General features: G+C 38.9%; 1 protein-coding gene across 2 annotated transcripts in view; it reads left to right on the plus strand.

The window, feature by feature from the left end:
• Positions 1-13,686, plus strand: part of LOC121286711 (sodium/potassium-transporting ATPase subunit beta-1-interacting protein 3-like) — a 295,497-nt gene that overhangs the window by 176,731 nt on the left and 105,080 nt on the right. For both annotated transcript variants that reach the window (XM_041203712.1, XM_041203713.1), the window contains exon 4: positions 8,677-8,874. In XM_041203712.1, the coding sequence (XP_041059646.1) occupies positions 8,677-8,874 (198 nt within the window). The remainder of the gene's footprint in view (positions 1-8,676; positions 8,875-13,686) is intronic.

Consider the following 13,686-nt stretch of genomic DNA (forward strand, 5'->3'; position numbering starts at 1 on the left):
TAATAGCTTCTTGCTTTTGACGTTGTGGTTGCTCATTGAGAAACGTAAGTGGGATCTTGACAATTATTTTTTTTGCAGCTCTACAGCAGAGCAGGAAATTGACACTTAAACTGGAAAGATCTCTCTTCACCTGACATTATCTGATCAGTTGAGGTGTTTTTTTTTCATAAATTTGAGGTAGTGATTAAAAATTCATTCATGTTTCAAACCTATACCGAATGCATTTGCATGTTCTGTCATCATTCATTGGTTTCTAATCCAAAAATAAGCTACAATATTTTAAGTAATGAATGATTAGGAAGGTCATGCACAACATCTTATTTTTTGGGACTTATTGCAGTTTCAGCCCTTTAATGTGCATATTTTGTAGAAATTACACATATATAGCTATCCAGTCTCATACTTCATGATACTTAATTTCCTGATACTGGATTGTATTCTTGTAATTTTTCCCTGATGATTTATTTTAACTTATTTTTTACTAGATTATTTAACATGCTTCTCCATATGCTTTGTTTCTCTGGTGATAATCTTTTTTAAAGGGTTAATTCTAGTGTACAAAGCAATTTGATGGGAGTGCATTAAACATTTATACATAAATTTTGCAGATTGGAAGTTTTGTCCTATCTTTCTAACATTCTGATTCTTTTAATAATATAACCCATGATTTCTTGCTTCTTCACCCTAATTCTGCAATTATTATTTTCTCCATGATTTCATTTCATTTTCTTTGTTGTTCTCTGTCAAATTCTCTTTCCTGGTAATGATGCTTGATTGATTTCTTCTGATCCATGTTTGTTTTGCATTTGCTTTTATCGCCCCTATAATTGCCTCTTTACTTCCTTTTATATTTCATCCTGCCTTTATCTTTCTATATCCTCTCTGTTTATAGATGTTGTATCCTCTATTTTAATTCAAACTTTTTACTACATTACATTATTTCTGCTCTGTTTGTTATTCATTTCTTAATGTTCTTTGGCCATGCCTGTCTTTTTTGTTTTTTCTGTTTCTCTCAATCCATTAATCCATCAAGAAATCTCTAGGTCTGTCTAAGATGTGTTACTGCACCAGCAGACTCAACAGGGTTGTTAAAAGAAATAGTGTATGGGAGATTCAAGAGCAACGTAATAGGTGTGTGAGGAAGGAAACATAGACGCAGAGAATGATTGCAGTTGCTCTGCAGACAACAAATTTGTTTTTGTTTCATATTAAATGAGTTTTTGCATGAGATCACAACCTTATCTAATCACCAGTTTCAATTTGAAGCTTTTGTGCAACTGAAAGCAGCATGGGGATGATTTTAACACTACCCTGGTTCAGAAGAAACCATGCAGTTTGACAGTTAAAATTGCCACGGTTACTTACCTGCCTTGAAATCACTTTTCGATTCTAACAGGCTCAACCAAGCAGACAGTTAATTCACTTACCCAAAGCTAGTGGTCAAGGGGGGCAATTTTACAATATGAATGTTTGGTCCTGATGCTGTCATTGGGGCTAGCCAACAAAGTTAACTTGCTGGCTTGATTTCCTGCCAAACCAAGTTAGCAAGGAAGACGATGGGCTGGAAGAGGCCCTTACAAGTTATTTATTTAACTGTTTATTTATTTACCACTAATGCTTCACTGGATGCCACAAGGAATACTTGGGCTTCCCTGCTGCAGATTCATTCACCATCTCCACCTTCATCCCCTTCCTCATTGCAAATCCCAGCAATATTGGCATACAATACTGTCAATTCATTAGTCTCAGCAAGGAGCCTCCAGCCTGCACAATTTTTCACCGCTTCCTGGTGAGTTTCTTAATCACACCATTGCCCACCCATGCCAATCCAACTTGGAATTAATTTTATGACCCATGATTTTTAGATCTGTTGTTCACTTTCAGAGCCCTGTTCTCTTTAACTCTTGGACACCTTGTTGCTGAAAGTGAGAACAATTTTGGTATCTAGCAAAAGTCAGTCTCTTATAGTTCAATAGTTTGGATCCTGATTAGGACAAGTACCTTCCCAAGTCTTAGTCCTGTAAATGCCCCACTTCTAATTTACTTAATGGTAAGTGGCAGATGTTTACTTTGTGATATTGAGATTATGTATGATAACTTTTGAAGGGGTTCAGGTCCAACGTTACTTTATAGGACCCCTTGAATTGGGAGGAAATTTATGCATCCCATCTAATAAGTATAAAGCTTTTATGGCTTTTCCCTTCCAGCGAAAGGGGAGTACCTTGAGGAATAACCTCAGTTCTCTTATTTTATGAAAAGGGCCTTTGCTTCTATTTCAGAACTTGAACCCATATATAGCTATGCTACAATAGCATCTGAGGATGTCACAATTATTGTTGCCTTTGGTCTGAGTTATTCAGCTCTATGAAGGTTGCCCTATAATTACTGCTACATTGTGCTGGTTTTTCTAGTGTAATTCCCCTGAAATCAGGCAAACCAGCAAAAAGGGTGGTGAAGTTTTAAGTAAAAGTTGCAACGAGTATAAATTGTGTTCCTGCTATCTTTAACACTGGTTTAAAACATCATATAGGAAGCCAACCTCCCACACAAAACTAGTCATGCCCTCGATCAAAATAATAAGCATGGCAAGTATCTACTGATTTGCCTGATTAGCAGCTCGAGGAGATTCTTCAAATTAAGCTTGCTGTTTCTATTGCAAAGGCACATTTTAGAAGTTGTAAAATATTAAAGCAAATTTAATTAACAAAGAAACTGATAAATGTACAGCAATGAAACTAATGAGTGGTTCAGTATAGTTTTTTTGAAGTAATTTTCTGTGACTTAAAATCAGATTATTCACACGTGGTTGACTAGACATTTATTAAAAATAGTTATTTTTGTCATAAACGCATTTTCAATGATATTAATTAATCTGGACCAGGCTACCACTCTTAAATACATCAAGGAACATTTTTTAATGTAAAGAAGAAATACCAATTACGTTCTACTACACTGCCTGATTGCACTTATTTATGGAAGATTTTACATTTGTGATTTTATAAATGAATTTGGGTGGAAAATTGAACCATAACTTCACTTTCGAACACCAGTGCAATTCACATTCAGGTTACTGATTGCCTACAAAGTGGAAAGCTACTCTTTAAACATACTATCAGGATTAGCTTGATTCATTTTGCATGAGAGTAAGATTTTCGTTTATTCTGATTCTAAATTCCTGTAGAAAGCAGTAGCAAAATAGCTCAGTTTATTCATTCTTTCCAACATCTCACCAGTATGGAGAACTAGTTCCATTACCTAGGCAAGGAGGGGATGGTGGGGAGAGAGGTATCTGCTTCTGTTACATTAAAATGATGAGAGACTCAATTGTTTTTGTCTCATTCTAGAAAGATTTTTTGCTTTCTTGTCTTCAGACAACACTTAATAGAATTGCTGATTACTATTATCTCACAAGGCACGAACCCTTGGAATAATTAGGGTTCTATAAGAAGAACAGGAACTATTTGAACCAGTGTCGTATTAGTGGTATTGCATGGTATTAACATCTTCACCAATTACTGTTGCTTTGATCTCTCTGCTGGGGAGAGTATGGAATTTGGTGTAGTGTTGCTTAATTCTGCTTGAAGTTTCAGCCAAAATGATTTTCCTCTGAGGGAAGATTTTTTATAACTGAAATGGGAAAAGGAGATTAGTCAATTTTCCTCATGGAATGTAGAACATATTTTTAATTGAAATATAAAAGCAAATTCACCCAAAGATAAATAAATTCCTGCCTAAGAGATGATGTACACATTACTTTTACAGTTCTGTGATAATGGCTGTGAGATCTGTATTTTTCACCTAAGTGTGTGTGCAGGACAAGGGAGTGGGTTGCTAAATGTCACCATTGATTGTTAATTAGTCTAAAGGACAACCACTACACACTTAAGCTACTTTTTCATTAAGTGAAACCTGTGCTAGCTTAGTTGTTTTTGATCCTCAATGAAGACCCAATAAAATCCCATCTTTAACCTTTTTTGTAGATATTTTCGAAGGTGAACATTTTCTATCCATTAGATAGCTGGACTTAGTGAATCCAGCAGGTTTGCTATTAGGTTTCACACACCAATGAATTGGTAATCAGTAGAGCAAGAATAGGTCTTGTGTAGTTTTAAAAAGGGCAGTTTGGTGTCCTTGATATAGGAACCTAGGCAGTAAATTTCTACATAGCTCTACCTTCAAAATTAATTAATGCTTGCAATTTAAAGTATAGCTCTCCCATGAAACAATTAACTCATCTACATATCCATAAAAAACACTGGGAGTTTATTTTAAATTTTAAATGTGTCTGGGATTCATTTATTTTACCATACTGCCAGAGTGCACTATTATTTTGAATTCTATTGCAGCAAATTATCATACAGCTGAGAAGTGAAATTATCACTCACACCCATGGGATAAACTGCAAATTTTCCAGAAGAATTGGCCTGCAGTTCTCACTGTGAAATTTTTTCTGACTTCTAACTATTATACTTACATGATAAATAAGAATAGCAATCAAGTTTAACAGGAAAAACACTGAACAATTTTCACAACACAATAACAAGTTTCTTGGCTTACTGTTGGACCAAAAATTAAGGACGGAATCGTCCCGGATTTGCTCTAAGTATGGTAGCGGGCGGGTACCTGTGCCGCAATGGCGGCCTTTCACGCCATACCATCCCAAACCCGCTGCATTAATTATGCATTCCTGGGATACATACTGTTTCAAGGACAGGTGGGCTCCAATTCGCCTGCCACACCATCAACTCACCACTTCATCACGCCAGGTACCACATTTAAATGCAGCTGCACTCAGTGCTTCCAGCCCAGGACTGCAGCAAAGAAAACATGGCCCCAAAAGGCAAGAAGACTGCAGCCCTCGAACACTTTTTGGATGCCATGGAGACCTGCTGTGATGCCCTCTACCCCGCTCTGTGGCAAGAGGGGCAACTACAGTACCACTCTGGCTTGCTAGGTGATGGCAATGGTGATCAGTGCCAATGTTGCACAGAAGAGGTTGGCCATCCAATGCAGATAGAGGTTGAATGATCTCATCTGTGTAGCCAGGGTATGGCAACCATCTCATAACTCCAAACTCACACTCAAACCCATCGCACATTCACAGGCATCTCACTCACTGCCCAGCTCAAGGGAAATCACCACCCATTCTCACACACACCCTCACATGTCCATTTGGCCTCATCTCCTCTGGAGACTGCCTCCTCAGCCCTCACCATCTGGATGCCACTTGCACAGATCAAAATGTGCCCCCACACAGACCCTGGGATACCCTCCTTTCCCAGTACAGCTCTTGTCTTGCCTGAGGCCACTTCTCCCCCTTTCCCAAGCAAGACCTTGCCCTATAGTCATTGAAAATCCACCCACATATGGTTGATCTGGTAGGTAGTGACCTACCCGTGAGCTGCCCCCAAAAGTGATGTAGTGCTGTCTGTGAAGCCTGGCACTAATGACTGCGAGTGCTGACCAAACCAACGTAGATCAAACACACCTTGAAGTCCTGAGCAAAGTGCAGCCCATCAAGTGCACGCCTTATATATGCTGTTGTGAAACACTTTGGTGTGTTTTCCCGCCGATGTGGGTGAGCGATCCATCAGGGGCAGGATGAGTCCAGCAGGCAGCCTTATAATGATATGCTGGTGTATTACAATGAGTTTCCTGATGTCTGATGGTGAGGAAGGCATCCCACCATTGGCAGGCAGAGCGGATGATCGCAAACTGATTTCTCGACATCATGGAACTGATCTTTAGTCTTCTCGCCATATTGACCGCTGACGCCACTGAACACACCTGACGCTGGCGGGCACTGAAAATCCCGGCCTAAGTTTGCTTCATGCCCTTGACCATTGTTTGAAATTTAAACCAGGCAGCTTGAGCCTGATTGGCCAAGGCATTGCCCTGAGGAATGAGTCAGCAATTATTTTGTTTAGTTAAAACAGGTGCAATGTGTGTACATGTTCTATCTGTCTGCCAAGAACAGGGCCCTGTGTATTAATATATGTAGCTTCCAGTACATGCAAATGCACCACACTGCAAGCCAGACTGACTTTAAATTGGTTGTCAGCATAATTCTTAGCATGCTGAGTATTATTTAGCAAATGTTGTTCAGTGGTGGAATTACTGCTGATAGGGTCAAGCTGCCTGATTTCAAACGTTGTCAGGCTATGCATTTATTCTGCGCAGTTGTGCAACTGTGTATAATTATCTTATTTCACTAAAATACTAAAATGATATTGGGGTAATTATGTTGTACTGCTGACAGGGAGTGTTGCTGCTGTTCCACATTCTTCAGCGCAAAATTTTGTTGCCTTATAATTTGTTGGAAGTGTAAGCTGATAATGGCATGACAAGGGCACTGAGGCATCTGGGGATAGCGAACAGCAGGAACAACAGGGTATCTCCTTAACTAATGTGACTTAAGGATTAAGAACGAAAGTGAGAAAGGATGGAAGAGGAAATAGAGTAAATTAGAGTCAAATTAGTTACTAAAATAGAGAGAGAAGGAAAGATTGTATCATAAGGGAGAGAAAGGAAAATTAAGAAAGGGATATAACTTGATATTTTATAATCTCTAACAACAATTGACTATAAGCAGGAATGAGATTGAACACTTCAAATTGGCTATTCTAGGCCAAAGAGGTTTATTAGCATTACATTAACTATTGTCACATTGTTAAAAAAAAGGTACTTGCACTCTTAATTGGCAGACTTAGCTTTCTGTGGTGGGTTTAATGGTAATTAATGTGAACATCCAGTAAGTTCTTAAAAATAACAGGAAGCTATGGGCGAGATGTGATTTGTGTAAAGCAAACAATGGAGAGGCATAAAGCGACCAACAAGCTCATCTGGACATTCACAACTCATGTTGCAGCTCTTAATCACTTGAATTTGCTGGCTAATTTGCACATTAATAACAGCATGCGATTTTAACGCTTTTTTTTCAGCAAGTTCCATCCCCATTTCCCTAGGGTTCCCAATATAGTTATGGCCAATGATCTGAAGAAATTACAAGGAAATCACTGGCATATGTCTCAGCGACATAATGACTGGAATTGTTCCAGCCTTGGTCCCAGGGTTTTGCTGTAGTAGGCAATCTGAAATGGGGCACCACAATTGGCTCCAGTGGTCCTGTGTTAGGAAACTGACCATGGCATCCACTCACACTTACAATACAATCTAGAGCTGCATTTTTGTGGATGATGAAAGGTTCAGCTATGCAGTTGGATAGCCCGCTGGCAATCATACAGTGAAAATCATACATGAGCACTGGCCAATTGGGTGAAGTACTGGATTGTGACCATCACTTATAGATATTTTATATCCCAGAGCAGAGTCAACAGTTCAGAAGAGGAGGGATAAAATTAGGAAAACAATATTCAGTCATTACTTTTTATTTGATACTTTTAACTCCATTTAAGAAAATATTTCTGATAAACCAATATAAATAGAAACCCTAAACTATGTGTATTCATAGCAATATATCCACTCTTGTTAATTGAATAATTTACTTATTGACCATTATTTGGATACCTCTTTTGACTAGATTACATACTATATTATATTTACAGGTCATACAACACTAGCTTTGTTGTTTCAACATTCTTCCAAATTATAGCAAGTTAAAAATAATAATAGAATGAAACACTTTATGTTTCAGACAATATTGAATTACAATTAAAAGCATGTAACTGAAAATCCTTATTAATATTTCACTCTGAATACTCAATAAGCAAGTCCCTCTGTTAAACATAGGAAACTAGTCACTTGCTCAGCATGAACTGACTGCAGTATCATTACAGAGGCAATGAGTGTGCTTGTTACAAAATGCTATAGGACGTTTATGCAACACAGCTGACAGCAGTAACACAGTTGATGATGCCAGCTTTTGATTGAAGGATCTGTCCTGGTCCCTCTGTGGTTTGTTGTTGCAGGAATGTACCAGTTATCAACCTTCATTTTCAGACTTCTTTTTTGTTAGGTTTATTAAGTAAAACTAAAAATTTGCATAATTAATATCTGCATGGCCATTGCAGTTAATTACAGGAACATGGAAAATATTCAAACTCAGTAACCAAATGGTCTTGAAATGGCTTTGAAGTTCCCCAAATGAATATTAATAATATTATCAGCTGATTAACATGCTGAAGAATCAGTTTATATATGGGTTATTAATCCTTTTAGCTATTTTCTAATTCAAAGAATACATTTCACAGTCATTTGATAGCCTCTGAATTAAATACTATGCATGTGATCTAGGGGCAACTGAACAAGAACTTCTGTGAAATTGGAAAATAAATCTCAATCATTAAGAGAAATAAAGGAACACTTGGAACATACTGACACAATAATTGGTTGGTAACGGTAACTGTATTTGCTTCACACTTATGGGTTTTAGTTTGCAGAGAGACTACTGACCGTGTCTTTTTCACCAGGTTTGTCTCAACTTATGGGGTGAACCTACTGGCATTCAGTAGGTGGTTAGGATGTTAGAGGCTGCAAGGAAATTGATGGCATACCTGCTGCAGTCCTGATAAAGGGGTATTGTGGACAGTAAGGATAGATGTAACTATCAATATATTTTGTACTGATCGTAACCAGAGAGTTGTTTATAATGTTTATAACAATAATTCAACTTTTGTAATGCGCTAAATATCCAAACATCTGCTTTGTTTTGTGCAGGAGAGTGATCTACTGACATTTAATATTTCTGTGCACCATTCCTGGTGGAGTGAACATGGTCCAGGCTGTGTTAGAAGAGAGATGCCAACCACCTACGTGAAAAGCTTGGATGGCCATTCCTATATCTCTGTGATGGGTTGTATTATTGATTACCAATATATCGAGGTTATTCACAGCTCCTCTCAAATACTGTTGGCAGTAAGTATGACACTTGATGTGATGACTGTAACACGGTCAGGTATTCACATATTGCATTTTCCTGCTAAAGAAAATTATAAAATCTCTTGTGTTCCTTTGAACAATCTGAAAAGGGTGTTTTCCAGGCAGACAGAATATTATTAAATTACAGACAAATATTAAGAGTTTCGTTCACCCTGCAAGTTATCCAGATAAAGGAAAATAGAGGAGCAAATAAAATAATGTGTACATCTATATGTGTCACATGACTGGGTCTATTTAATTAAATTTTATTATAATGATAATAATTACAAAAATTCGAATTCATAAAACCTTTATAGCAATGGTCATAATTTCTTACATCCATTTTGTTGTGTTCTCTCTGGTTATGTCAGATTATTAATTAGATTGATATGTCATCATAACTCTGTTTACTGAACAATAGCTTGCATTGGTAAGATAAGCAGAAATGTATTATTTTCTGTTCAGTTAGTACCATTCCCTAACTGTTTGAGCTGTGCACAGTTAATTCTATGCAACTCTGTCAGCTTATGTCACTACCCACCTTACCTTTGAAGTATTTCTACTTATCAGGAGAACATTAGTTAAAATTTTAGCAAAACACTTGTTTTAGAAAGAAAACTTGAACTTTTGCTAATAGGTCAGTTTACAAATGCAGTCTTCACAAAAATACTATAAAAACTAGTTCTAAACCATAGCTTTCCAAGCTGGGGGAATCAGAAAGTCATCAGAATTCTGGATTTGCACATTTTCTGAAGGAAAGATTAATGCCTATTGTACAGATTAGGATGTTTAAAAGGAATTTTAAGCTCCCTAAAGTGTTAAGTGACAAAAAACACACAAACTAGAAATGCAATTTAAAAATAAAAGCACGCTAAATAGCTCAAAAGTAAGGAACCGAAAAATTCAAAAACACAATGGGCAGGATTTTTAGGTCAGCATGCGGGCAAAATCGGCAGACCTGGGAGCGGCTTGGGAACGGACCGCAGACCGCGATCGACCCCCACCTGCGATTTCACGCTGGCTGGCCAATTAAGGGCCAGCCAGCGTGAAGCACGCGCTGAAATGCTCAGCGCTGCTGGGGTGGGGGCAGGAGGAGGGCGGACGCTGGAGTAAGCATGGCGAGTGCGGAATGAAAGCTCTCTGAAGGCAGAGAGCTGCCTCAGGGAGCTGAAGACTTCAAAAGTACTAAATAAAGATTTTAAAATTGGGACAAATATGTCCAAGCATCACAGTCAATTGAACATATACATTATAAAATTTCTGTCCATAGATTTTTTAAAATTTAATAACAGAAACCTCATCTTGCCCTTGGATGAGGCCTCATGAAAAATGTAAAGGCCACCTGGCCGATTCACCTGTCGGCGAACCATAAGGTTGGATGGACCATGAAAAATCGGGGAACAATTACAACTTTAATGGGCTTAATTGCCCTCTTAAATGTCGGCGGGCGTGCGCAAAAGTTGGAAGCAGGCCCGCCGACCAAGATATCGCGCGACCGTGGGATGATATCAGAATGCTCGCCCGACATCATCACGCGCCATTTTATGCTCGAGCAGGTCGGGCGCGCGCCTGCACACTAACCTTAAAATTCTGCTCAATATTTTCAGAAATCCTGGGCAGCACAGCACAACTTTAAGAGAGAAAAAAATTACAGGCCAGAAGGGCAATTGCAATCACTTTTTGGAGTTTGCCTGCATAGTTCCTAGGCAATCCTTGGGAAATTACAAACCTACCCCATTTAAATACTTTTTGAAGTTTTAATGAGGCATTTGCTCATTTGCAGTGAATGAGAACCTTCAAAGTAAACAGTGCAGCTCAGTCAGAAGATATTGGGTGGATCAATTTGATGCAGAGTAGACTCAATACCTATGTGTCCAATTTTAATTCCTTTCTGTCACCAAAAATTAATCATTTATCTCATTGCTGGTTATGAGATCTTGCTGTATGCAAATACACCACGAAGCCTCACGGTTATTCCTGTTGAAAATTACAGGCCATTGTTCTAGCTTGTGATAATAAGAGATGATTCCCATTAGGAAAAGGAGGCTAGGAATTAACTTGAAATTATTGATATCTTGATTTATTTATCAACTTTGATTCAAATGCGCTGGAATTTAAATTGAATAATGCCTGAAAATGGGTGTGAGGATCAGAGTGCACAATTAACCCAGGCCCATTTGTCATGTTGTAAGTATTATGTTAAATTAATTTTTAGCTGCTGCTTTATATGGTCACTGCATGCAGCCAGTGCTACCAGCACTGATCATTGGCTTAATATTGCGGGTGGCTATTGCTACTTAAAGGCAGCCTGCACCTATTAAAGTTTGTTGCTGCAAACAATGGTGGATGTTGTAGTATTAGGGTGTTCGGGACTGTAAGGGTTAATGTAGTACTGGGGAAACAGTACTGCCCACATTATGATGTAGAGAGTCACATGGGACTAGTAGAGTATGGGAATGAGTCTGGTAGGATTCGGCATGAATATAGCACCTAGTCAAGGCTGTATCCTATATATATATATATAGTTACATGTTGTTAATAAACAGTTATTGTTCAACCATACAAGCCTCTATACCTCTTCATGTGACAACATACAAACTTACAACATGGTAGCAGCAGGTTAAAGACCCCAAAATCCCTAAGAACGATGAAGTAAAGAAACTGCAGTCTGACTTGAAAGAAGTGCACCTAACTTGAAGGCTTCAAATACACAGCTGGAGATTACCTAAGAAGCTCCATTATAGGCGTAGAAGCTGAAGGACAGAAGAAAGATCCACTGTGCATTGTAAAAGGACTCCATTGGAGCACATGGAAGTCCGTTGTGAAACTTGATCAAAAGCAGAGTCAAAGGACCTAGCCAGATCACAAAAAGATGAGAAAACTTCAAAAATGAGAGCTGAAATAAGCTTTTAAATTCAGCGCAATAAGCAGGCAGCACTGGCAAACTAATTGTTTCAATGAGCATGGCTTGAAAAATGCTGCTGCCCCAATCCAGAGTCGGTGCCATAACAAGGGGTGGCAGTGTATGTATAGAAAAAAAATTAATGAGAACTCAGTGCAAAAAAATCGGATTCAATTCGATTCTCCAAGCTCAGGAAAGCAACTGTCTGGCCAAAGCAATTTTTTCAAAAGATTTTCTGTAGAATTGCCGAAATTTAAAATGGCTTTGTAACCGTGACAGGAGCCTGCCAAATCCCAAAAAGTGTGGGAGGAGAAAAAAAATTACTGTAGTGCCGTTTAAAAAAAAATTAAAGCCGTATCCCCCATGCTGAAAAGAGCCATGGATGGTAAACCAACACTGCAGATCAATTAAGGCAGATGAAAAGACCAGACCAGGCACAAAATTGGATGTTATGGAGAAGAGGATTTTTAAGATACATGATAGCATTTGGCTTGAATAAGAGTACAGAGGCTGAACAAACAAGTACACTATTACATTCAGTAGGTCCAGTTGCTGATGACATAATGGTCAGACAAGAAATAAATGAATCTTCCGATAATGTTGAAGAGAGTGTGAAGTCCTTTGACACTTACTTTAACCTAAGAAGTCATAAAGTTTTGGAGTATGCAAAATTTTACAAGAGAGCCCAAAACCCTGGGGAACCCATTGACTCTTTCTTAAATGAGTTATACAGAGTGGTTGAAGGCTGTGATAATGGTGACCTTAAATTGGAGTTCATAAGAGACCAAACAGTAGTGGGAGTGGGTGATGATGCTTTTTCAGATGTACTCCAATTTAAAGAAGATCTGACTTTGGAAAAAGTCATCCAAATCATCAGTCAATTGGAGGCCTGCCAGCAAAACGGATCTATTTTGTACGGCAAAATTAAACCGTGGTACAGAGCAACCCCAACAGTTCGGTTCATAAAGCAACTAAATGGCAAGGAGACTCCAGGGCAAAAAAAGCAATACCCAAGCAAAACACAAGATGGTAGCAGACCATGTCAGCACTGTGGCAACAGAATACCTCACAAGCACGGGCAGCATTCAGCAATCACTGTGCAGTGCTTTCACTGCAATTGCCTGGGGTGCTTTGGAAAGATGTGCAAACCCAAAACCTTGAGATGTGTGGAGGATCCCAAACGAGTCCATGAGATAGATGAGCCACACCAAGAAGAAACTCAACAATGCTTCTTGGGAGAAACTGAGGATCCCTGATTCACATTTTGGAATGCTGACACATTTGTAAATGGTCACCTCAAGTTAGACACAGGAGCTGTTGCAATGGTCCTGTCAGATCAGGGACCATGTCTAAAGGGCCTCTGGTTGTGGGTGAGAGACACAGCACTGTATGGTTCTAGAGGAATCCAACTACCGGTCATAGGCATGATTCAAGAACCGCTTTGGTATGGCAACAAGCAAATAATCGAAATTCTGTATGTCATCCACAATCAACCCTTTTCTCTCCTGAGCTGAGATGCCTGTATTGCCCTCAACCTCCTCAAAACGGCAGAAGACCATTCCTTCACTGTTGCTGAGTCAAAATCCTGGAACTGCCTCCCTAACAGCACTGTGGGTGTACCAATACCACATGGACTGCAGCGATTCAAGAAGGCAGCTCACCACAATCTCCTCAAGGGCAATTCAGGATGTGCAATAAATGCTGGTCTGGTCAGCAATGCCCACATCCCATAAATGAATTTTAAAAAATGTTAAAACAACTGCTGTAGTCAACCACTCTGAATTGGAGACTCCCGAGAGGTCCACCGGTGCTGATCATCTCGACTGGGGCTTCAGTTCGGAATTTTCCTCACTCTTTGCAAGGCAATTATTCCAGCTCCTTTTCAGATGGCAGAAACAAATTTGGTT

The sequence above is a fragment of the Carcharodon carcharias genome, chromosome 14 (genome assembly GCF_017639515.1).
Source record: "Carcharodon carcharias isolate sCarCar2 chromosome 14, sCarCar2.pri, whole genome shotgun sequence".
Lineage (NCBI taxonomy): Eukaryota > Metazoa > Chordata > Chondrichthyes > Lamniformes > Lamnidae > Carcharodon > Carcharodon carcharias.